At 51.5% G+C, this 23,341-nt stretch overlaps 1 protein-coding gene across 1 annotated transcript; it reads left to right on the top strand.

Annotated features, from left to right (window-relative positions):
* Positions 1-11,342: 11,342 nt before the first annotated feature.
* Positions 11,343-22,821, top strand: ASF1B (anti-silencing function 1B histone chaperone). Its single transcript, XM_020283998.2, has 4 exons — positions 11,343-11,620; positions 18,218-18,333; positions 20,786-20,962; positions 21,640-22,821. The coding sequence occupies exons 1-4, from the start codon at positions 11,512-11,514 to the stop codon at positions 21,844-21,846; spliced, it is 609 nt and encodes a 202-aa protein (XP_020139587.1). The 5' UTR covers positions 11,343-11,511; the 3' UTR covers positions 21,847-22,821.
* Positions 22,822-23,341: the final 520 nt, after the last annotated feature.

Below are 23,341 nucleotides of genomic sequence, written 5' to 3'. Positions count from 1 at the left end.
TGATGGGGGGGTGGCGGAGGGGGGCAGTGGGGGTGGTGAGGTTGTCTACGTTCTGGGGTAGGAGAGGGCAAAGGGGAGAGGTCACCTTCCCTATCCTATCCGCCACCCTCCCGCAGGGCAGGCAGAGCCAGGTGCCAGGGCCTGGGGTCCGGACAGTGTTCTGGGGACTCCACCCCAAACCCCCAGATGCTGGGGTGTCCCCTGAGTACCTCTCCCAGCCCCCTCCTCTCCAGCCCGCCAGCCCAGCCTTCCCAGGCCCCCTCCCACGGCCCACTCTTGGGAGGTTAGCGCAGCCCCGGCCCCATTGCCACACCAGCCCAGCCCCTTCATTGCCATGTCCCCAGGGCTGGCCTCTCCACCTCCGCTGTGACCTCTCCCTGTCTCTTTTGCCCTTCCCTCTTTTCTCACAAGTGCCATGAGTTTTCAAACATCTTTGGGTCTCAGCCTGCTGCTGCCATGAACTTCGTTGGGTTGAGGGGGTGGGGCTCTAGGAAGGAACTGGGGGGAAGGGGACAGGTAGGTGGCTGGAGGGGACCCTTTTTGCTGCTAGAAAGCCCCTCCCTTCTCCTGGGGAGCTGGGGCTGGCTTGTCCCCATCAATTAGGGGAGAAGGGGTCAGACCAAAGATGGTGGTTTGTCCCGTGTAAGGGAAGAGGTGTGGGGAAGAGGCAGGGGTGGGGTCCATCTCTGGCCTTTTCTGGTAGGAAGGTGTAACCCGCTTCACCGGAAGACCATGGGTGAAGTCTAGGCGGGGAGGAGCGAGGCCGGGCAGCCCTGCCGGACAGCTCTGCGGAGGGCAGGGGGGTCTGTGAAGAGCAGGGCAGGAGGAGCTGGCCCTGCCTGGCTACAGCCTGAGGCTGCCTCTGGCACCAGGAGGGCTGGGAGAGCTCCCAGGGGACCGAGGGGACAGGGAGCCCTGCCTCCTCTGCCCCGGCCCTCCTGTCTCCAGATGCAGACAATCACGGGGAGAGGGTGTAGTGGGCCCTTGGTCTCCGTTCCAGCTGGACGCGCCAAGGCGGACTCTGAGGCCTCAGAGCCGTGTGGCTGGACACCACTGCGGTCCGGCGCAAAGCCACCCCTGAGAACCCAGGTGTCCCCCCACCCAACCAGACCTGGTGCCTTGATGCCCCCACCCCAGCTGGGACGGTACAGAGAAGGGTCTTGGGTTTCCTCTCCTACTCCCTTCCTTGGGCTCCCGAATTCATTTGCTCCTGAATCTCGTTAATTCTTTTCCTCCAGATTTTATTTCTTCCGGGTTCCCCTTGCCTCACCTTTCTCTCTTGTCTCTCCCCGTGTCTTTCTCGCCGTCTGTGTTCCTCTCTTCTCTCATCCTCGATTCTCTGTCCATTCGGGCCTCCTTTCCCCTCCCCCATGCCCCCCCCCTTCCTCCCTCAGTCTCCTTTTCGATATGCCAAACCAATTTTGGGTCGAGTGCATTTAACGAGAACAAAACAAAAGGCTCATAACAACAAGAAAGTTTCAGAAAAAAACAAAAAGTTTAAAAAAAATTGTTGAGTCAAAAAGTCAATAAAGAAATTAAGATTTCTTGGAATGACAAGAGTGGTGTGACTCATTGGGGCAGGGCAGGAAATGGGGAGGTAGACCTGCACAGGGGTGTCCCTAGGGGGCGCTAACGAGGAGAGCAATTTGCACTTCGGGGATTAGAACCCCCGGCAGAAGCCTGGCAACTCACAGGGTCATTCACATTTGTGGAGACCTTGGTACCTTCCTGGGCCTGAGCATTTTCACATGAAGTTTCTCTTTGAATCCTCACAAAATGCTCCAGGGTAGAGGCTGAGATTAGAGCTCCATTTTACAGATGGGGAAGTTGAGGCTTACGGCGCCTCGATGCACACCCAGGCCTCTCTGGCTGGGCCCCTGCGCCATGTTGTGTCTCAGAGGAGCCCTTCCCGGCCTGGCTGGCTGGCTGGCTGTCCCCAGGCTGGCCGAGAGCAGAGCTCAGGAAATCCACGCTGCGCATGTCTGATTCCAACCGCTGATTCTGGGCTCCCACACGCTGCTGGGGTGATGCGGTTTCGAGCTCGACGACACGGTGGAATTGCATCATGTGGGTTTCACAGTCTCAAAGCATTTAGGTCATCAAATAGGAAATGTCCAGTCTCGAGTCGAAAGCGTAGTTTATCTCAAACAAGAAAGCAGTGCGATTAATCAAAGTACGCGTCACAACGGGCCACGCAGATTTGCCACCTTAACGGGTGGCCTCTTTATGCCAGCGGTGAAGGAGCCTGGAGAGCGAGCGGTGACGACATCCAGAAAGGCGTTCCCCACAGCTTGTTGAGAATCGAGTATTTTTCCTTGCAAGAAGTGGCCCAAAACCTGGAAGAAGCGGTGGTGAGTTGGTGCAAGGTCTGGTGAATTGGGTGGGTGGCAGAGAGTTTCCAAGTCCAGCTGCTGTAGCTCGAGCGGTGCTCTTTGTGCGACACGTGGTTGACCGTTGTCTTGCAAGAGGAATGACTTGTTTCTCTGGACCAATCCCGGCTAAACGGAAGCATCCTCATCCTTCCGCCCAGCTGGCTGCAGCAGACACCTGCTGTCACCGACTGACCACGTTTCACGGAGCTGTGGTGGCTAACACCGGCGCCGGGCCACCAAACAGACACCATTAACTGGTTTTGATGAATGTGTGGTTTTGGACTGTGTTTTGTCAGCACTTCCTCTGTATCCGGCCATTGTGTCAAACGCTTGCGACTGTCAAAAAAGAATCCATTTTCCATCACACGTAACAACATGGTGGAGAAATGATGCACCATCGTGTCGTGACAGCAAAGAAAGGCAAGCTTTAAGACGATTTCTCTCCCGACGCTCGTTTAATTCACGTGGAACCCAGGCACCCAGCTTCTTTACCTTGCCCATGTCTTTCCGATGGTCCAATATTGTTGGAATGGAAACGCCAAACCTTGCTGCTAATCCACGCAGAGATTGAGATGGATTCGATTCCACGACAGCTTTCAGCTCATGGCTATCCACCTGGGTCTCAGGTCGCCCGCGCGGCTCATTTTCAAGATTAAAATCACCAGAACGGGACTCTGCAAACCATCGACGTACTGCGCGTTCCTTAGCCACATCCTTCCCCGACACTTCGCTGATATTTCCAGCTGTCTGCGCTGCATTGCTTCCTCGACGGACCTCACATTCGAAAATAACACCAATTTTTGACTTATCCATGGTTTCACAAAAATTGCTCTAAAAACATCTTGCAAGATAATCACAAGCCAAAACATGCGTTTGGAAGACTGAGGATGCCCCTTGACGATAAACCCAAAACAAGAAGGGTCAAAGTGAAATGTCAGAGGTATCAACTGTCAAACTTAGTACTTAAGAACATCATACTTAGGCCGGGCGCGGTGGCTCACGCCTGTCATCCCAGCACTCTGGGAGGCCGAGGCGGGCGGATCGCTCGAGGTCAGGAGTTCGAAACCAGCCTGAGCAAGAGCGAGACCCCCGTCTCTACTCTAAATAGAAAGAAATTAATTGGCCAACTAATATATATAGAAAAAATTAGCCGGGCATGGTGGCGCATGCCTGTAGTCCCAGCTACTCGGGAGGCTGAGGCAGGAGGATCGCTTGAGCCCAGGAGTTTGAGGTTGCCGTGAGCTAGGCTGATGCCACGGCCCTCACTCAAGCCTGGGCAACAAATCGAGATTCTGTCTCAAATAAATAAAGAAAGAAAGAAAGAACTTCACACTTAATAACCTAAATATAACTGAGAGAGAGAGGAAGGGCTCCTCGAACAATGTAAGACTCTTTCTTCGTGCCCCTCTGCCTTAAACACGGGGGGCCAGGACACCACCCCCACCCCCAGGTCTCCTACCATCCCCCCAGGAACCCCTTCCCAGGCTCTAGGGCTGGTTCCTGATCTCTCGATCTCCTCATATTGCAAGCCCAGGGGCTCTCAATCCTTTTCTCTACCTGCTCTCGCCCCCCGGAGGTACCATCCCAACCCATGGTTTTGAATACCACCCACCCACTGATGCCTCCCGAACCCAGATCTCCAGCCTGAACTTCTACCCTGAGCTCCAGATTTATATGTCTTCACCCACCTACTCCGCGTGGTAGGATCTCAAACTTAGAGTCCATCCGTCCCTTCCACTCGAGCTAAAATCCTCGCAGCTTCCCTTGAACTCATCTCCTGTGTCATACCGCACATCTAACTTGGCAGTAAATGTAATGGTGGCTCTAACTTCTAAATATCCAGAATCAATTACTCTGGTTCAAGCCACCTCTGTCTCTCACCAGGGCCACTGCAACCGTGCCCTAATTCACTTCCTTGTCCCTCTTCAGGCTTTTCTTAACACAGAAAGCAGAGTGATCTTGGTAAACATGTTTTGTCCCTCCTCTGCTCCAAACTCTCTAATGGGCCGGGCTGGGCCGGGTAATCCTGTCACTCTGGGAGGCCGAGGCGGGAGGATCGCTTGAGGCCAAGAGTTCCAGACCAGCCTGAGCAAGAGCGAGACCCCGCCTCTACTAAAAATAGAAAAAATTGGCCCGGTGAGATCATGTGTGCCTGTAGTCCCAGCTACTCGGGAGGCTGAGGCAGGAGGATCGCTTGAGCCCAGGAGTTGGAGGTTGCTGTGAGCGAGGCTGACTCCACTGCACTCTAGCCCAGGCAACACAGCAAGACTCTGTCTCCAAACAGAAAAAAAAAAAAAAAAAAAAATTGCCAGGAAAGGCTGGATTCAGTCAGAGGGTCTCAATTTTTTTTATCTTAGGACTCCCTTTCTTGTCTTAAAAATTAATGAGAATCCTAACGTGCTGTTCTTTCTGAGGGTCATATCTCTTGATACTATATTAGAAATTAAAACTGAAAAATTTTAAAGTATATTTATTAATTTAAAATAACAAATCCATTACATTTTAATATAAAACCTATTTTATGAAAATAAGTACTTTTTTTAAGTAGTGAAAAGAATGGCGTGGTTTTGTTTTTGTTTTCATTTCTGTCAAGCTCCTCACTGTCTTGCTTAGTGGAAGACAGGTGGACTCTCACACAGGCCCCTGCAATCAATCTGTCGCAATATGCTGTGTGGGCTGAAGACTACAAAGAAAACCCAGCCTCACACGGATGCATAGCTGGAAAAGGGAGGAGTGTTTTAATAGCTTTTTCAGACAATTGGAGAGATTCCACTCTGTTACTACCCCAAAACTCAACAGAGTGACGGTGTGTTAAAGTTAGTTGCAGTGAGCAGCCAGGCGCGGTGGCTCACGCCTGTCATCCTAGCACTCTAGGAGGCCGAGGCGGGCGGATCACCCAAGGTCAGGAGTTTGAGACCAACCTGAGCAAGAGCGAGACCCCCATCTCTACTAAAAATATAAAGAAATTAATTGGCCAACTAAAAATACATAGAAAAAAAAAATTAGCCGGGCATGGTGGCGCATGCCTGTAGTCCCAGCTACTCAGGAGGCTGAGGCAGGAGGATCGCTTGAGCCCAGGAGTTTGAGGTTGCTGTGAGCGAGGCTGACGCCACGGTACTCACTCTAGCCTGGGCAACAAAGTGAGACTCTGTCTCAAAAAAAAAGAATAACACGGTATAAATGATGAAGGCAAATACTGTCTTAGTATTAATAAAGTTTATCTTAGGGACCCCCCTGAGAGGGTCTTGGGGACTCTGAGGAGATCACACCTTGAGAACCACTGGACTGTCAATAATGGAATTGGGACATGGTTATCTGTGTGAAAAAAATTAAGTCACAGCCCTATCTCACATCATAAACAAAATTAAATTCCAGGCTGGGCTCAGTAGTGTGCTCCTGTAGTCCCAGCTACTCAGGAGGCTGAGTCAGGAGGCTTGAGTGCAGGAGTTCAAGGCCAGTATTTGTCTGTGTCTGTGTCTCTTTCTCTCCTCTCCATATGTATATATGTGTGTGTGTGTATAAATATATATATATATATTTTTTTTTTTTTTTTTTTTTTGAGACAGAGTCTCGCTTTGATGCCCAGGCTAGAGTAAGTGCCGTGGCGTCAGCCTCGCTCACAGCAACCTCAAACTCCTGGGCTCAAGCAATCCTCCTGCCTCAGCCTCCTGAGTGGCTGGGACTACAGGCATGCGCCACCATACTGGCTGATTTTTTCTATATTTATTAGTTGGCCAATTAATTTCTTTCTATTTATAGTAGAGACGGGGGTCTCACTCTTGCTCAGGCTGGTTTCAAACTCCTGACACGAGCAATCCTCCCGCCTCAGCCTCCCAGAGTGCTACAGTTATAGGCATGAGCCACCGTGCCCCGCATATATATATATATATATATATATATATATATATATATATACATATATATATATATATATATATATGTATCAACATGAGGACACTGAGCAATAGGAACACCAATGATGGCAATGAGAACTGGTACGATCATCTTGAAAAGCAAACTGGCGATATCTAGTAAAGGTGAGTGTTCCCATAACCCATAACCCAGCACTTGAGCTCCTAGATACTTATGCTAGAGAAAGCCCTGCACTTGTGCACAAAGGGACATGCCCAACAATGCACGCTGTGGCACAGTTTGCAGCAAACTGAAAACCTCCTAAATGTCAACCAAGAGGTGAATGGGCAAGTAAACACTGTCCAACGAAACTTTCTGTGCTGGTGGAAATGTCCCCCATCCGTGCTGTCCAACACGGGAGCCGCTAGCCACAGGTGCTTGCTGGACACGCGAGATGCAGCTAGTGCAACTGAGGAATTAAATTTTCCATTTTATTTAATTTTGTCTGATTTTAACTTTTTTTTTCTTTTTTTTTTTTTTTGAGACAGAGTCTCACTCTGTCACCCAGGCTAGAGTGCAATGGCATCATCCTAGCTCACTGCAGCCTCCAACTCCTGGGCTCAAGCAGTCCCCCTGCCTCAACCTCTTGTGTGGCTGGGACTACAGGCACGTGCCACCACACCTGGCTTACTTTTCTTTTTTCTATAGAGACAGGGTCTAGCTCTTGCCCCGGCTGGTCTCAAACACCTGGCCTCAAGCAATCCTCCTACCTCGGCCTCCCAAAGTGCTGAGATTATGGGTGTGAGCTGCTGCACCCCAGCCTAATTTTAATCTTAATAGCCACATGGGGCCAGTGGCTACCTTATCAGACAGCACGGCAGATATCGCAATGAAAATAAGTGAATTAGAGCCACATACATGTTTCAACATATAAAAATCTCAAATGCAATTTTTTGGGTAATAAAAGCAAATTTCAGAAAGCAGGACCTAGTGCCAACCTAGTGCCAGCTCTGCCAGGATAAATGCAATGTGATATTGCTATCAGATCACCGCCAGGTTTAATGACTCGCGGGATCTAGCATATAGGTGTACACATTGCTACGATGTATTATAGTGAGGGACACAAAGTACAATCGGCAAAGGGAAAAGGTGTGTGGGGTGAAGTCCAGAGGAAACCAAGCGAAAGCTTCCAAAAGTCCTCTCCTAGTGCAGTCACACACAGAACATGCTTCATGTCTACAGCAGAGTTATGACAACACGTGTGACATGCTGTCTACCAGGGAAGCTCATTAGAAACTCAGTGACCAGGGTGTTTACCGGGGACTGGTCATGTACCCAAATCCCAGACTCTAGCAAGAAAGCAGCACAATCAAAAACCAGCCTAAGGCCGGGTGCGGTGGCTCACGCCTGTAATCCTAACAGTCTGGGAGGCCGAGGCGGGCGGATTGCTCAAGGTCATGAGTTCGAAACCAGCCTGAGCAAGAGTGAGACCCCCGTCTCTACTAAAAAATAGAAAGAAATTAATTAGCCAACTAAAAATATATAGAAAAAGTAGCCGGGTGCGGTGGCACTTGCCTGTAGTCCCAGCTACTCGGGAGGCTGAGGCAAAAGGACCGCTTGAGCCCAGGAGTTTGAGGTTGCTGTGAGCTAGGCTGACGCCACGGCACTCACTCTAGCCCGGGCAACAGAGTGAGACTCTGTCTCAAAAAAAAAAAAAAAAAAAAAAATCAGCCTAAGTACAGATTGTCGTATGTGCTACTAATAAAACATGGCGAGTGATTAAGGAGGGGCTATTTTAAATAGGGGGGTCTGGGCAGGCTTCTTTCAGAGGGACATTTGAGCTGAAGCACACACGATGAGCATGAGACAAGCTTGCAGTTATCTGGGGGAGGCACATTCTAGGCCGAGGGAACAGCAAGTGCAAAGCCCTGCAGCAGGAATAAGTTCGGCGTGTTGAAAGACAGGAAATAAAGCCAGCAAGGGCTCGAGAGTGGTGACAAGAGGGAGACTGGTAGGTGAGGCCTGAGAGGTCAGCGGAGGCCACTGTGGAGGGCCTTCTAAGCCATAGTAAAGATCTTAGGTTTCATTCTAAGCAGGATAAGCCTTTGAAGGTTTTAAGTGTGAGCGGGTTTACAAGCGAAGATCACTCGGCCAGCTGTACGGAGACTGCGCCATAGACAGGGCCACTTTCTCCATTAGCACCACACAAATAATGCTCATGGCTGATGAGCTTTTCAGGGGCTATGACAAGTTTGGGGCCAGGGATACAGGGGAAAACAGTCCCTCAATGCCCAAACACTACGTAGTTCAAATGAAGACATGCTTAATTAAACGTCTAGAAAAACGTAACATCGTGGCAACTGCATTCACCGTTGCATTTAGTATTCATAAATAATCGAATTACATTTGGAAATAATTTGAAACTTAGATTTTCTCGAATCCCCCAAATCCCCAAGTATGCCAGTGACTGCCAAGAAATCAAGCCAATCATAAATGGGAATTTCACTGAAGCCAAATAATTTCGGATAGAAAAAAAAAAACAACAAAAACTTTCAGGCCTGGCGAGGTGGCTCACGCCTGTAATCCTAGCACTCTGGGAGGCCGAGGCGGGCGGATTGCTGGAGGTCAGGAGTTCGAAACCAGCCTGAGCAAGAGTGAGACCCCCATCTCTACTATAAATAGAAATGAATTGGCCAACTAATATATATATATATATATATATATAATTAGCCGGGCGCGGTGGCTCACGCCTGTAATCCTAGCACTCTGGGAGGCTGAGGCGGGTGGATCGCTCGAGGTCAGGAGTTCAAAACCAGCCTGAGCAAGTGTGAGACCCCCATCTCTACTATAAATAGAAAGAAATTAATTGGCCAACTAATATATATATATATAAATGAGCCGGGCATGGTGGCACATGCCTGTAGTCCCAGCTACTCGGGAGGCTGAGGCAGGAGGATCTCTTGAGCCCAGGAGATTGAGGTCGCTGTGAGCGAGGCTGACGCCACGGCACTCACTCTAGCCTGGGCAGCGAAGCGAGAGACTCTGTCTGAAAACAACAACAACAACAACAACAAAAAAGAACAACCTTTCAGTTCTTTTAACAGCCCTTTTTTTTTCTTAACATGAGATGTAGATGCAAAAAAATCGCCTCGTACCATGGGTGAGGCCTTAAGACTCTAAGGAGACCACAGAGGCGGCCGGGTAGGAGATGCTGGTGGCTTGCGCGGGTCCGGTTCAGGCTTACAGCCTGCATGCTTGAACACTGCCCAGGGCACCCTTGGGAAGGCTTCTGCGAGGAGGGGATATTTGGACAGAGAGACGCGAATGACAACAAGTCATTCTTGTCACCCGCCATTCCAAGAGCCGGGAGAAGAGGTTCCGGGTGGAGGCAGCGCTCCCAGGGTGGCCTGTCGGATTGGTAAGGAAAAGAGGGCTGGTTCCAAGTTGGAGCTGGATGGATCAGGGAAAACAAAGCGCGAGTAGAGTCCAACGACACAGTGGCCACTTGCTGCGGGCCCCAAAGCACTCCACCGCGGCTACCGGGACTGTGGGGCGGAACTTCCCATTTTACTTCTCATGAATTAAAATTGAAATGTAAGAGACTGACACGCGAACTGAGCTCGTGGAAGACTTTGAAGTACGCTGGGAACGGCAGGAACATGTGAATCCACATTTTTTTCAATTGCACACTGTATGAAACCCAAAAGGCCAAGGTCGGCTACTTCCGAGGAACATGCAGATTCACGAGCTCGACGACGGACGTGTCGTTCAGTGAAAGAATGCAAGATAATCTCATTTAGTATTTTTACATGCAGATCACACGTTGAAATAGTATTTCGGTTATATTGGATTAAATGCAACACTTTTTTATGTTTTTTCCACAGACAAGGGGTCTCGCTGTGTTGCCCAGGCTGGTCTCGATCTCCTGGCCTCAAGCGATCCTCTTGCCTCGATTTCCCAAAGTGTTGGGATTATAGGCGTGCGCCACTGTGCCCGGTCCAACATAATATTAAAATTAACTTCACCTATTTGGTGTTTTCTTTTTTTTTTTTTAGAAAAAAGTTGCTAAAAAATGTAAAATGAGGTATGTGGATCGCATTATTCTCCCCCTGGACAGCGCGGGTCGCCCGTGGGAGCGGAGGCCCGCTGGCATCTGTAGTCTTCCAGGCAGGGAGGGGGCCACGGCAGGCGTAGCGGGAGAGAAGCTTCTGGACGTATTATGCAGTCATGAGCCGCGTCAGTGAATCTGCACGGCAGACCCGGGACTCGAACCCGGGGCCACCCCTGAACGAACTCGCCTTTTCAACACTGCCCGCTCGAAACGTCCCCGGGGGCCCTCGAGGGGATTCGAACCGGGCCCAACTCCCGGGGTCCGGGCCCCAGCGCGCCGCGACGCCGCCGCTCTGCCTCCCCTCGGGAGCGAGCCAAACGTTCACAACGTTCACAACGGACTCCCCGGCCGCTGGGCCTCAGGGGCCAGTAGCCCCGCTCACGGGCTGACCCACGCCGAGGCCCCAAACGCTCCTACTTTCCCCCCCACACACACTCCGCTCAACCGCGGCGGCCCCCGACTTCCGCTCCTCTCCCGCCAATCCCCAGCCGAGCCTTCCTCTGCTCCCGCCCCGCCGCTGACAACTCAGCCAATCAACTCTCAGAAAACCAGCTTTCTCCTTGCCCCACTCCCGCCTGCCAATCACTCCGGGCGCGAGCACCGCCCTTCCCGCCCTCTTCTGCGAGCGCCGCGCGCCACCGCTCGGCGGTTGGCGGCGCTGCCTACTGTGGGTCGCGTCTCCCCCCGGAAGGGCGGGGCCAGTGGGGGGGGGCGGGCCACACCGGTGCGGGAACCCTCGTGATTGGTCAAGAGGAGCCCCGCGCTCTGGCTCCGCCCACTCCCGCCCTTGACATCTGAGTCGGAGACGCTGGGGATTGGTTCCCGGCGGACACACTAAGAAGCCTGGAGATAGTCCCGCCCCCCTCGCACGCCGCGGAGAGGGAGCTCCGCGAATTGGTCCGGGGAGTCTGGGCGCGCGCCGGCCGGCGCTCCAGGATTGGCTGAGAGGGTGCTCGCGCCGACCGAGAGCGTTTCCTGTGATTGGCCGGAGGGTGGGGCCGCTATTTGAAGGCGGCGCGCGGACGAGGTGCGCACTTCAGTCCGCGGAGAGAGAAGGAGAGAGCGGCTCGGGTCGGCTCTGCCCGCTGGCCGTCCCGCCCCTGCCCCCCGCACCGGACCCGGACACAGGCGCGGGCCCGGGCTCGGCCACCGCCACAGCGGCGGCCCGGCAAGGCGATGGCCAAGGTGTCAGTGCTGAACGTGGCGGTGCTGGAGAACCCGAGCCCGTTCCATAGCCCCTTCCGGTTCGAGATCAGCTTCGAGTGCAGTGAGGCCCTGGCGGACGGTGAGGCTGGACCTGTGCGGAGACCCCCACCCCCGGGCCGACCCCGGCCTTCCCCTGGAGAACCGCTCCCGCGGCCAACTTGATCTCCCCATAAACCCCCTCCGCCAACCCCGATCTCCCCGTGACCCCCCCACCCCCACGGCCAAACCGACCCCACCCCCACCCCGCCACCCGGACCTCCCCGTGACCTCCTCCTCCACTGTGTGCCCCGACCGCCCCGGGGAGACTTCCCCAACTACGGGAGCTCACCTTTCCGCCATGGAGACCTCATCATCTCTTTTTTCCTACGGAGCTACTCCTAGGCACCCGATTTCTATGGAGGGACCGCCCCAGCCTCCTGTCTTTAACCCGCGGAGACACTGCCACTTTGTCTTCCTGCGGATAGACCACCGTTTCAGCCCCGCACGTAGTTTCTCCCCTTTAGAGACTGCCCACCCATCCTCTCTCCCTTATGGTGAGACACTCCCACCTCCCTTTTTCCCTATAGACCCCAGGCCCCTCCTATTTTCCCCAGTGGGAACCCCAGCCCTCTCCCATTTTCCCTATGGAGACGTCTCCCCAAAGTTCCCCCCCCCTCTTTTTTTTTTTCTATATTAAGACTCCCGTTTGGCAAGACTGCTCTCACCCCCGAGTTCCCCATCTGTCTCCAACAATCCCCTCCCCAACCTGCTAATATTTAAACAGCTCCACCCCTATCGACTGCTGCTTGTTTTCCACCCCAATACGCATACCCTAGAACCTGACTTGCCCCCTTAGTTTTGCTTCAACTCCCTTTAAGCTTGCGCTCCCCCCTGGGGGAATACGGCCTGGCTTCTAGCTCTTGTCTTTGAGATTAACTTGGTCTTCCCAGCTCGTCTTCCCCTCTCCTCTGTGGGCTTGGACGAACACACTCAGACCTAAGGGGTGGCATAGCCAGGCGGGCATTAGCCAGTTTCCGTGGTTTGCCCACCAGTTTTCGGCTGACTTAACTGCATCAATTCTTGCATCGCTTTTGATGGCCCAACCTAGCGTGGAGTGGGCTGAGCTGTGACAAGATCCAGCTTCAAACAGTCAGCCAGGAGGTCACAGCCTTTTGTGCATCTTTTCCAAGGTGCTTCCGCAGATGTGCTTATTCATCTGTGCGATTTAAAGGTGGACATGGCTCTCATCTCACAGATGAGAAGACGGGAGCCACAAAGCACAAAAGCCCTTTCAAGCAAAGGTCTTTACACATCTAAAATCTAAGGTCGCCTAGGGAGCCTTGGCACCGCTAAAAGGCAAGCCTTGCTTTCAGGAGGAAGTACTCCATTAAACCATTTTTCTACTTGTTGGTTAAAAGAGAAGAGGCTGCAGCTGAGGAGGTGGAGATCTGGGAGCCGGTGGGGCAGGGGTGTGCCTCTCACTAGCGCCTCTCAGTGGCAGGTGGCTGGTTTGCCTACAAAACCGATCCCTTGGATTAACTTGAGGCTGATACACTGCGATGTGTATGCGCTTTGGGCGGGCCAGTGGGTCAGTGTCTCCCTGGTTTCTCGCACTTTTCTAATTAAAGAGTTTACTCGTGGCTAACTATAGAACATACCAAGTTAAATCCTTTCTGGAATAGGGCAGGGTGTAAATAAATAAATAAAGTGTAGAATGACACTGTGGAATAAGATTTAATTTAAAAGCCAGGAGGAGATGTAAGGAGCTAATAGATTGAAGGATTCACAGTTCCCAGATGGCAGGAGATCAGGTTTCAATCAGCCTGTTTGTGCTCCTTGCATTTAAAAATGGTTGCATGGTCATTATGTAGTGCCTTTATTCCTAGGAAGCCCGTGCCCAATGACTTTTCTAACTTATTTATAGAATTAGAGCAGGAAAGACTAACTCAGCTTGCTGGTCTATTTTTTTTTTTTTTTTTAAGAGACAGGGTCAGGCCGGGCGAGGTGGCTCACGCCGGTAATCCTAGTACTCTGGGAGGCCGAGGCGGGCGGATTGTTCGAGGTCAGGAGTTCGAAACCAGCCTGAGCAAGAGCCAGACCCCGTCTCTACTATAAATAGAAAGAAATTAAATGGCCAACTAATATATAGAAAAAATTAGCCGGGCATGGTGGCGTATGACTGTAGTCCCAGCTACGCCAGAGGCTGAGGCACGAGGATTGCTTGAGCCCAGGAGTTGGAGGTTGCTGTGAGGGAGGCTGATGCCACAGCACTCACTCTAGCCTGGGCAACAAAGCAAGACTCTGTCTCAAAAAAAAAAGAGAGAGAGACAGGGTCTCTCTGTTGCTCAGGCTGGAGTGCAGTGGCCCAATCACGGCTCACTGCAGCCTCAAACTCCTGGGCTAAAGCATTTCTCTTGGCTCCATAGCTCAGGGGTTAGAGCACTGGTCTTGTAAAGCATTTCTCTTGCCTCAGCCTCCCAAGAAGATGGGACTATAAGCGCCTGCCACCATGCCTGGCTAATTTTTATTTTTTGTAGAGATGGGGTCTCACTAAATTGCCCAGGGTGGTCTGGAACTCCTGACCCCGATTGATCGTCTTGCCTTGGTCTCCCAAAGTGCTGGGATTACAGGTGTGAGCCACCTCGCCTGCTGGTTATTTTTTGATAGAAATGGAATGGCGTCTCCAAGGTCACACAGCCTTGTAGAGATGTTGGTCCTGTAGTTCTGAGTCCATGTTCTTTATCTTAGCTCCAATCCTGGGAAAGAAAGCATTCCCTATTTTAAGGGAAGTGTATAGATGGAATGAAAAAAGAATTTGTTGGAAAATGAGGGCACTCTCAAAACACATCATAGGGGAGTGCTATTAATTAATTAAGCCTGGACAATAAACTTGTCCTATGAGAAACTCAAGTGGGAAATCCAGATTCTTTGCTTCCCTCGTAGGGTCTCTGTGACTCTGACTGGCCAACTTACTTTCTCTCTCTTTCTCGTGTTCTTTCCACGAAGTAGAGAGAATCTGGTTCCTGCCTCCCTCTCGCCCTATCAACTGAAAATCTAAGGGCTCCAAGCTCCTTTTGCGCTTTTCTCCTCAACATCTGGAAATAGATGCTTCCAAGGCATAGGCCCACATTTGGTACATTAGGTGTGTTTTTTCTCCCCGTTTAGTTGAGGAGAGTTGACACAGACTTCTTGAAGAAGTCATAGAAGCCGGGTGTTCTGACCCAGGGCTAGCATGCAGTAGTTACGACAACAGGGTCTTCTGTGTGACTATGAACAAAAGCAAACTGATAAACAGAAAAAAGGGCCACTAGATAAGTTTTTTAAAAAGGCAGGAAACAAACTCTCCAGCTAGTTCCACTATAGTGATTTTTTACATGTCTTTAATCATATTGGTTTGGGATTTTGCTTAAACATATAGTGGAGATGTGTGGGGTTTTTGTTTTTTGGGGGGAGGGGTTGAGACAGGGTCTCACTCTGTTGCCTGCGGTGGTGTCCTCATAGCTCAGTCACTGCAACCTTGAACTCTTTTTTTTTTTTTTTTTTTTTTGAGACAGAGTCTCGCTTTGTTGCCCAGGCTAGAGTGAGTGCCATGGCGTCAGCCTCGCTCACAGCAACCTCAAACTCCTGGGCTCAAGCAATCCTCCTGCCTCAGCCTCCCGAGTAGCTGGGACTACAGCCATGCGCCACCATGCCCGGCTCATTTTTTTCTGTATATATTAGTTGGCCAATTAATTTCTTTCTATTTATAGTAGAGACGGGGTCCGGCTCTTGCTCAGGCTGGTTTTGAACTCCTGACCTTGAGCAATCCACCCGCTTCGGCCTCCCAGAGTGCTAGGATTACAGGCGTGAGCCACCGTGTCCGGCCCAACCTTGAACTCTTGAGCTCAAGAGATCCTCCTATCTTAGCCTCCTGAGTAGCTGGGACTACAGGCATGTGATGCCACACCCAGCTAATTTTTAATTTTTTATAGAGACAGGGTCTTTTTATTTATTTATTTATTTTTTTGAGACAGTCTCGCTTTGTTGCCTGGGCTAGAGTGAGTGCCGTGGCGTCAGCCTCGCTCACAGCAACCTCAAACTCTTATACAGGGTTAGCTCGTGAAGTTAGGGCATAAAGATAAATGCAATGCAATGGAGTTACCCTTGACATTGCTCAGAAGGTTGGGTATACATGTTACATGTGTACAATTGTATCCTGTATTTGGTAGGTATGAGTTTGTACTGTGTTGATGATTGATAATCCCACATCTAATTTGAAAGAAAGGTTATATTCAGAAATGAACTCACTTAAGTTTGTGCTTAAAAATCACTTCAACAAATTTAAGATGATTCGAATTTGTAGGCCCTTATTTCGATCATCTTTTGTCTTCCATAGATGGTTTTTATCAGCTCTACTAACTTGATCAGTATCTCTCTATGACCCTTAGTTAAATTCTCCAGTTTCTATAATTCTGGCCATGGCAGCCCTTGCAGTATGTTTTCTGTTTTTGTCAGCATCTGCACACTGTTTAGGTTTTGCCAAGAAGTATTAACCTGGGCTAGACAACATCAAGAACTTGTGGGTACACTGAGGCCTGGGCTATTTCAGTCTCCTGTGTCTGCCCCTCCCCCCCTTTGCATTAATTAATTAAATGCACCCGTAGGGGACTCCACTGGTTATAAGGAAAAAGCCCTGAAGGAAATCTACCAAAACGGTGAGCTGCATTGGAAAAACAAAGCTAGCTTGTTTTTCTGTTCTTCCAAAAAATTTGATTCTAGTTGCATCACTACTTGTAACAAAAATAAATCAACTTTTTCCCTTTGCAAATAATACGAGGCTGGGGTTTGAATCCCAGTTAGCCAAAGGGTCCCCTGCAACCCAGCTGCTAGGGTTCCTGAGTAGAAGGGCCTGGGTGAAACTGCAAAGGGACAGGAAGTGGGTACATTGAAGGAGGGCTCGGCTCAGGTGGCAAGTCTCTGGCCCGGCGCGTGTATGCTTCCAAAGCTGGATGCTCTTATGGGACACGGGACCAAGGAACAGGGCAGCTTCCGAGAGAGTTTGCTTCCTGTGAAATCATAGCTTGTGAAACTTCCCCCAGCTGCTAGAGCTAAAGGGTTGTGTAATTTCTGAAGATCCTAAAATAAGTTTCAGGTCTCTTGCCAAGCCTCCCTGTACTAGCATGACCTTGCCTCTGATACACTTGGACCTCCTGCAAGAGGCAGTGGTCACTGGGAATTTCCTGTGCTTGATTGGCAGGGTCTCCGTGAGCACTTTTCCCTTAATCTCGCGGGAGCATGCCCAGGGGGCGGGGCTCCCACTACTGGATGGGATGCAAGAGAGTTAGGGTTCGAAGGATCACCCTGTAATGCCACATTTGTTGACTCTGTCCCTGTCACCCGAATGTCCATAAGTAGGCATGGCTTGTGCCGGATCTGGAAGACCAGGAAACTGCGGGCTCCCCCACCGGCCTTGCCTTCCCTCCCCCCGGCTGGCTCTCCTGCCAGATTGGAATCTGCTGCCCTGGCCCAGTTGTCGAGGGATCTACTCCGTTCAGTGGCACCAGTCCCTGTGTGTGAAAGAGGATGCTGCTTCCTATCTCAGCACCCAGTGGGCAGAGCCCCGAAATGGCCCAACTCCCTGCCATGCCCTCCTCGGCAGGCCAGGCTCACGTGGTTTGGTGTTTTTTTTTTTTTTTTTCTGAGACAGAGTCTCACTCTTTTGCCTGGGCTAGAGTGCCATGGCGTCAGCCTCACTCATAGCAACCTCAAACTCCTGGGCTCAAGCGATCCTCCTGCCTCAGCCTCCCAAGTAGCTGGGACTACAGGCACGCGCCACCATGCCCGGCTAATTTTTTTCTATATATTTTTATTTGGCCAATTAATTTCTTTCTGTTTTTAGTAGAGACGGGCTCTCGCTCTTGCTCAGGCTGGTCTCGAACTCCTGAGCTCAGATGATCCGCCAGCTTTGGCCTCCCAGAGTGCTGGGATTACAGGCATGAGCCACTGTGCCTGGCCGAAGCCTGGGGTCACGTGGTTCTTAATTCAGCTTCTGCCGCACAGTTCACTCTCAGGCTCTGAGAGGCCCAAGTTTCCCCTCAGAGGTACAAAGTCAAGGTCACCTGTCAAGCTAGGCCCACAGCAGAAATTTCTGTAATGGAAGCAGAGCTTCATGCCCAACCCAAGCTTCGGGACTGGCACCTGGCACTTGGTACCCCGAGGAAGTCAGGCATTCTTGGGAATACAGATCTTTTGATATGTTAAGGATCTGTCCAAAATTAATGTGACAAAACCCTTTCCCTGCCTTCTTCCGTCAAGCTATTTTAATTTCTTTTTTTTTTTTGAGGCAGAGTTGTTGTCTGAACTAGAGTGCCGTGGTGGTGTCAGCCTAGCTCACAGCAACCTCCAACTCCTGGGCTCAAGCGATCCTCCTGCCTCAGCCTCCCGAGTAGCTGGGACTACAGGCATGCGCCACCATGCCCAGCTAGTTTATATATATATATATATATATCTTTTTTTTTTTTTTAGTTGTCCAGCTAATTTCTTTCTATTTTCTGTTTCTGGTAGAGATGGGCTCTCGCTCTTGCTCAGGGTGGTCTCCAAATCCTGAGCTCAAACAATCCTCCCACCTCGGCCTCCCAGAGTGCTAGGATTACAGACGTGAGCCGCCGCGCCCAGTCTATTGTAATTTCTTAACCCTTCTCCTCCTGTGTCCTTGCAGACCTAGAGTGGAAGATCATTTACGTCGGCTCAGCTGAGAGTGAGGAGTTCGATCAGATCCTGGACTCGGTGCTGGTCGGCCCTGTCCCTGCAGGGAGACACATGTTTGTGTTTCAGGTAAGAAAGATGAGGCCTGAGGCCTTAGCCCTTGGTTCCTGGACACATCCTTTCTACCCAAAAGTACACAGTGGGGTTCAGGAGTCAGCACTGCAGGTTCAAATCCCAGCTCTACTCTCAGGAGCGCTCTCACCTCTCGGAGGCCCTTTATTTATTTTTTTGAGACAGAGTCTCGCTTTGTTGCCCAGGCTAGAGTGAGTGCCGTGGCGTCAGCCTCGCTCACAGCAACCTCAAACTCCTGGGCTCAAGCGATCCTCCTGCCTCAGCCTCCCGAGTAGCTGGGACTACAGGCATGCGCCACCATGCCTGGTGAATTTTTTCTGTATATATTAGTTGGCCAATTTTTTTCTATTTATAGTAGAGACGGGGTCTCGCTCTTGCTCAGGCTGGTTTTGAACTCCTGACCTCAAGCAATCCACCCGCCTCCGGCCTCCCAGAGTGCTAGGATTACAGGTGTGAGCCACCGCGCCCAGCTCAGAGGCCCTTTAGACACTTCCCTCCCCACCTCTGTGTCAAAGCTGTTCCCGTGAGCCAGTGATTTACAATCGATTCTCCTTATTCTCGGGAGTTATGTTCCATGAAGTTGTTGTGAACGCTGAATTAGCAAATACTGAACCGCTGCCCCTAGGGGAAACACGGAGGTAGGTGCTTGAAAGTCACAATGGGCTTTGTTTTTATTTTTGTTTTTGTTTTTTTTTAAGGCAGAGTATCACTCTGTTGCCCAGGCTAGAGTGCCGTGGCGTCAGCCTAGCTCACAGCTAAATCCTGGGCTCAAGTGATCCTCCTGCCTCAGCCTCCCAAGTAGCTGGGACTACAGGCATGCGCCATCATGCCCGGCTAATTTTTTCTATATATATATTTAGTTGTCCAGCTAATTTCTTTCTATTTTTAGTAGAGATAGGAGTCTCACTCTTGCTCAGGCTGGTCTTGAACTCCTGAGCTCAAACCATCCACCCACCTCTGCCTCCCAGAGTGCTAGGATTATAGGTGTGAGCCACCACGCCTGGCCCACAATTGTTTTTTGTCAACCAATCCATACATAAACTTGCCTCATGTGTGCTTCTGTTTAAAGATAACCTTATTTACTACATACCGTGGATTCCTTCATATTAAACCCACAGCCGATAGCACCGTAACTCACGCCTGAACCAAGCTTCTGCAACATGAATTTTCTCTGCACCTTCTCACAGCCTAGACAGCACTTCAGCACTACTCCTGGGGGCCATTGTAGATAGCAAACTCGCCAACAAAAAGCACAAAATGTGCAAAAAGCATGGCACTAAGGAGACTACAAAAAGGAGGCTTGTTCACAGTATGAGAGCTGAAGTGGGAAGACAGAACGTTTCCTTGTTTGACCTCAGGTGGGAACACGCGCATTGAGTCACTCCAGTTTTTCCTGCTCTGTGCACGTCTGCAAACGACCATGAAAGTGCCACAAGTATTGGTTTTAGGGTTACAAATAAATTGTCTGGGCCCAGTTGCTCATGTCTATATCCCAGCACTCTGGGAGGATCATTTGAGTCTAGGAGTTCAAGACCAGCCTGGCCAACACAGTGAGACTTTGTTTGTATAAGAAAAGTTAGCCGGGTATGGTGGCGCACACCTGTAGTCCCAGGTACTCAGAGGGCTGAGGCAGAGGATCACTGAGCCCAGGAGTTCAAGGCTGCAGTGAGCTATCATCGGGTCGCTGCACTCCAGCCTGGGCGACAGAGTGAGACCTTGTCTCAAAAAACAAAAAGCGAGTAGGCGGTTTCACAAGTACAGACTCTGCGAGTAGTGACGGGGGCACTGTAACTCTAAATGGCTCTCTAATGTCGCATCACCTGGGCTGTCAGAAACGTGGATTCAGAGCTCTTTAGGTGACCCTTACGCACACTAAATTGTGAAAGCTTCCGCTCAGATCCACTCACTTCGCTCCATCTCTGCTGTTAGTGTCCTGACCCAAGCTACCGCATCCCACCTAACCCCCTCACCCACCACTGTTGGATCCTCCAGCAAGCCCCGTCTACGCAGCAGTCGCGGCCAGCGTCCTGGGTGCACAACTTGGCGGCTGCACAGGGCTCCGTGCTTGGCTTGATGCTCTTCTGTCACCAACTGAAACTTGATGGCTTTTGAACCGGGGGAGGCTCTTTGCTTTCACCTGCGTAGCCCGTGCTGTGATAGCAGCGCACACCTGACCCCGTCCCAGCTGGCCTGGTGACTGCCCACCTGGTCAGCCTCATCTTATGCCGCTTTGCCCTTGCTCCCCAAACTCCTGAGCACCGCACCCCTCTTCCTGCCACATTCAACATGGCATTGTGGGATTGGTGCCGTCTTCCGCATTCACCTGAAAACTCCGGAGGGCAGAGGGTGTACGTTTTGCTCAGTAACTACACGTTGCTTGGGAATCTTTGTACTCCTATGTGGCGATGTGGCCGTAGCTGTGCTAAGGCCCCGGATGTGTCTCCCCTAGGCTGACGCCCCCAACCCAGCCCTCATCCCGGAGACCGACGCCGTGGGTGTGACCGTGGTCCTCATCACCTGCACCTACCACGGACAGGAGTTCATCCGAGTGGGCTACTACGTCAACAACGAGTACCCCAACCCCGAGCTGCGGGAGAACCCACCCCCAAAGCCAGACTTCTCTCAGGTAGGGCCCGATCGCTTCACGTCCTGCTTCAAGCGGGCCGGTTCCTTTGCACTTGGGGGAGTCGGACCACTGGGAGACCAAGGTCACTTCTTAAAGTTTCCAAGTACTGCCCAGTTCTTACAGTGCAGCGTTAGACCAGGAGAGAGAAAGGTCTTTGTTTCCGAGAGGCACACTTGCAGAATTAAGATTAGATAGGGGCCGGGCACGGTGGCTCACGCCTGTAAATCCTAGCACTTTGGGAAGCCGAGGCGGGAGGATTGTTTGAGCTCAGGAGTTCAAGACCAACCTGAGCAAGAGCAAGACCCTGGCTCTGTAAAAAAAATAGAAAAAAGTAGCCAGGTGTGATGGCTCTTGCCTATAGTCCCAGCTACTCAGGAGGCTGAGGCAGGAGGATCTCTTGAGTCCAGGAGTTTGAGGCTGCAGTGAGCTGTGATGATGCCATGGCACTGCAGCTGGGCAACAGAGTGAGACCCTGTCTCAAAAAAAAGGAAAAAGATAGGGACTGGCCCTAGTCACAGCGCGCAGACATTCTCTGGCATTCGGCACACTGTTGGTGGTGGCGATGGAGTGAGATCCGCTCTTTCTGGGCTTGCGGTGGGGGCGTGGGGGAGTCCTGGCTCTGCAGGAGCAATGAGAGAGCGTGTTGACAAGGCTCATTATTCCTCTTTCCGCCCCAGCTCCAGCGGAACATCTTGGCCTCCAACCCCCGAGTAACTCGCTTTCACATCAACTGGGACAGCAACACGGACAGGCTGGAGGCCCCAGAGAACCAGGACCCCGCCCTGGGCTGCGGCCTCCCCCTCAGCTACACTCCTATCAAGGGCCTGGGCCTCCCTGGCTACATCCCCGGCCTCCTCCCTGAGAACTCCATGGACTGCATGTGACTGCAGACGCCCAGGACCTCCCCGCACACCTGGAGGGGGTGACCAGGCCTCCCAGAGACGGTGCGGGGCCATCTAGAGGACTCGGGGGCCATCAACTGCACCCAGGCCTGTCAAACTTGGCCGGAAAGAACAGGCCTCAGGTCTGCCCCAGCTGCAGCCCAGAAGGCCATCTCACTTCTACTGCACAGGCCTATAAGAAGCAGGGACTTCAGTTCTTACTAATTTCTTCTGACTTGTGTCCTTTTTCTCTTCCACACACACTATGAATTCCATCTGCAGGCCACTGTGGTCCTGTGAGGACCACCGACCCAGAGTTCTTCCCATAGGCCTCCCTGGCCTGCCTTGGTCTGCCCCAGCTACAGCCCAGAAGGCTTTCTTGGTCAGCGGCCGTCAAGGCTCTGGCCCTGTTGGGCAAGGGCCACGTCATTACTTTCTCTTTGCAGACATCTGAGCGGACCCACCCGAGCTTTCTGTTGTCACAGGCAAGGGGTTCTGGGTGGTAGGTGGACTTCGATGCAATTTGGGTCCTCCTCCCAGGAGGATTTTTAGGTCTTTCTATCTGGCAGCCCCTGGAAAACTCTGCTCCCAAAGGTGTGATCAGCCTGATGCTGAGGGACCATTGGGTGCCCCTCCTGAGTCACGGCCACCTTCCTGTTCCCACCTCACTGCAGCTGGCTTTCCCAGAAGCTGCCGTGGTGGGGAGGCGGTGTGTCAGGGCCTGCCATGCTCGGTCCATGTCAGCGTCGGCATCAGGGCCCTCTGCCAAGACCATGTGGGCTCACAGGCCACCGAGTGGTTTCAGGCAAGGGGAGCAATCGGTACTCTGAAAACCTTCCCTCCCCGATGTCCTCCCCACTCTGTGTCCCGGTCCCCTCACTGCTACGTGGATGCTGTTGTGATTGCAGTTTGTATAGGAAAGGATTTTTATATTAAAAATGTTTGGTTGGTCTAAAAATAAAAAGCACTTCATCTATACTGGCTGTTTCTGCTTTTTTCTCAGGTGGGCTGAGATGGCTTTGCATATCTCTCCTTGTAACATGGGGGTGGCCCCTTGCCCCATCCAGTGGGTTGGCTTTTGTCCCCTTGTGGAGCTTCTTACTCCAGTCTCAGTTGTACAGTTGTATTCCAGATTGAGGTTCAGGGAGGGGTTTTCCTTTGCCAAAACTTAAGCAAGCCAGCTATTCTGTAGATCGATCATAACCAATGATTTTTCAGACTTTGACCTTGACCCATAGGAAGAAATTAACATTGTGATCCAAGTACACACACACAATGCTCTTGTAATATTAAATTTTACTTTACTATATAACCCCACAGAAGGTCCCTGACTCTCCCTTTCTGAGAGTGTGGTTGACCTAGGAACATGGGTGCAGATAGCTGCTAGGTGGGGTACAGGTTGTGCCACTCTAAGTAGAGCAGTGAATTAGCTTGTGGTTCTGAGCCCAGCTGGCCCTTGGGCAGCAGGAAGAGCTGGCTCCTCTGGTCCCTGGCCCTC

The sequence above is a fragment of the Microcebus murinus genome, chromosome 4, assembly GCF_040939455.1.
Source record: "Microcebus murinus isolate Inina chromosome 4, M.murinus_Inina_mat1.0, whole genome shotgun sequence".
Lineage (NCBI taxonomy): Eukaryota > Metazoa > Chordata > Mammalia > Primates > Cheirogaleidae > Microcebus > Microcebus murinus.
The sequence above is the reverse complement of the archived record's forward strand: the minus strand, read 5'-3'. Positions and strand labels throughout refer to the sequence as shown.

Excerpts from the sequence above, each read along its gene's own strand:
- ASF1B (XM_020283998.2), top strand. The coding sequence starts at position 11,512 with ATGGCCAAGGTGTCAGTGCTGAACGTGGCGGTGCTGGAGAACCCGAGC. Across the intron at positions 11,621-18,217 it reads CAGTGAGGCCCTGGCGGACG|ACCTAGAGTGGAAGATCATT; the intron begins GTGAGGCTGGAC and ends GTGTCCTTGCAG. Across the intron at positions 20,963-21,639 it reads CAAAGCCAGACTTCTCTCAG|CTCCAGCGGAACATCTTGGC; the intron begins GTAGGGCCCGAT and ends TTTCCGCCCCAG.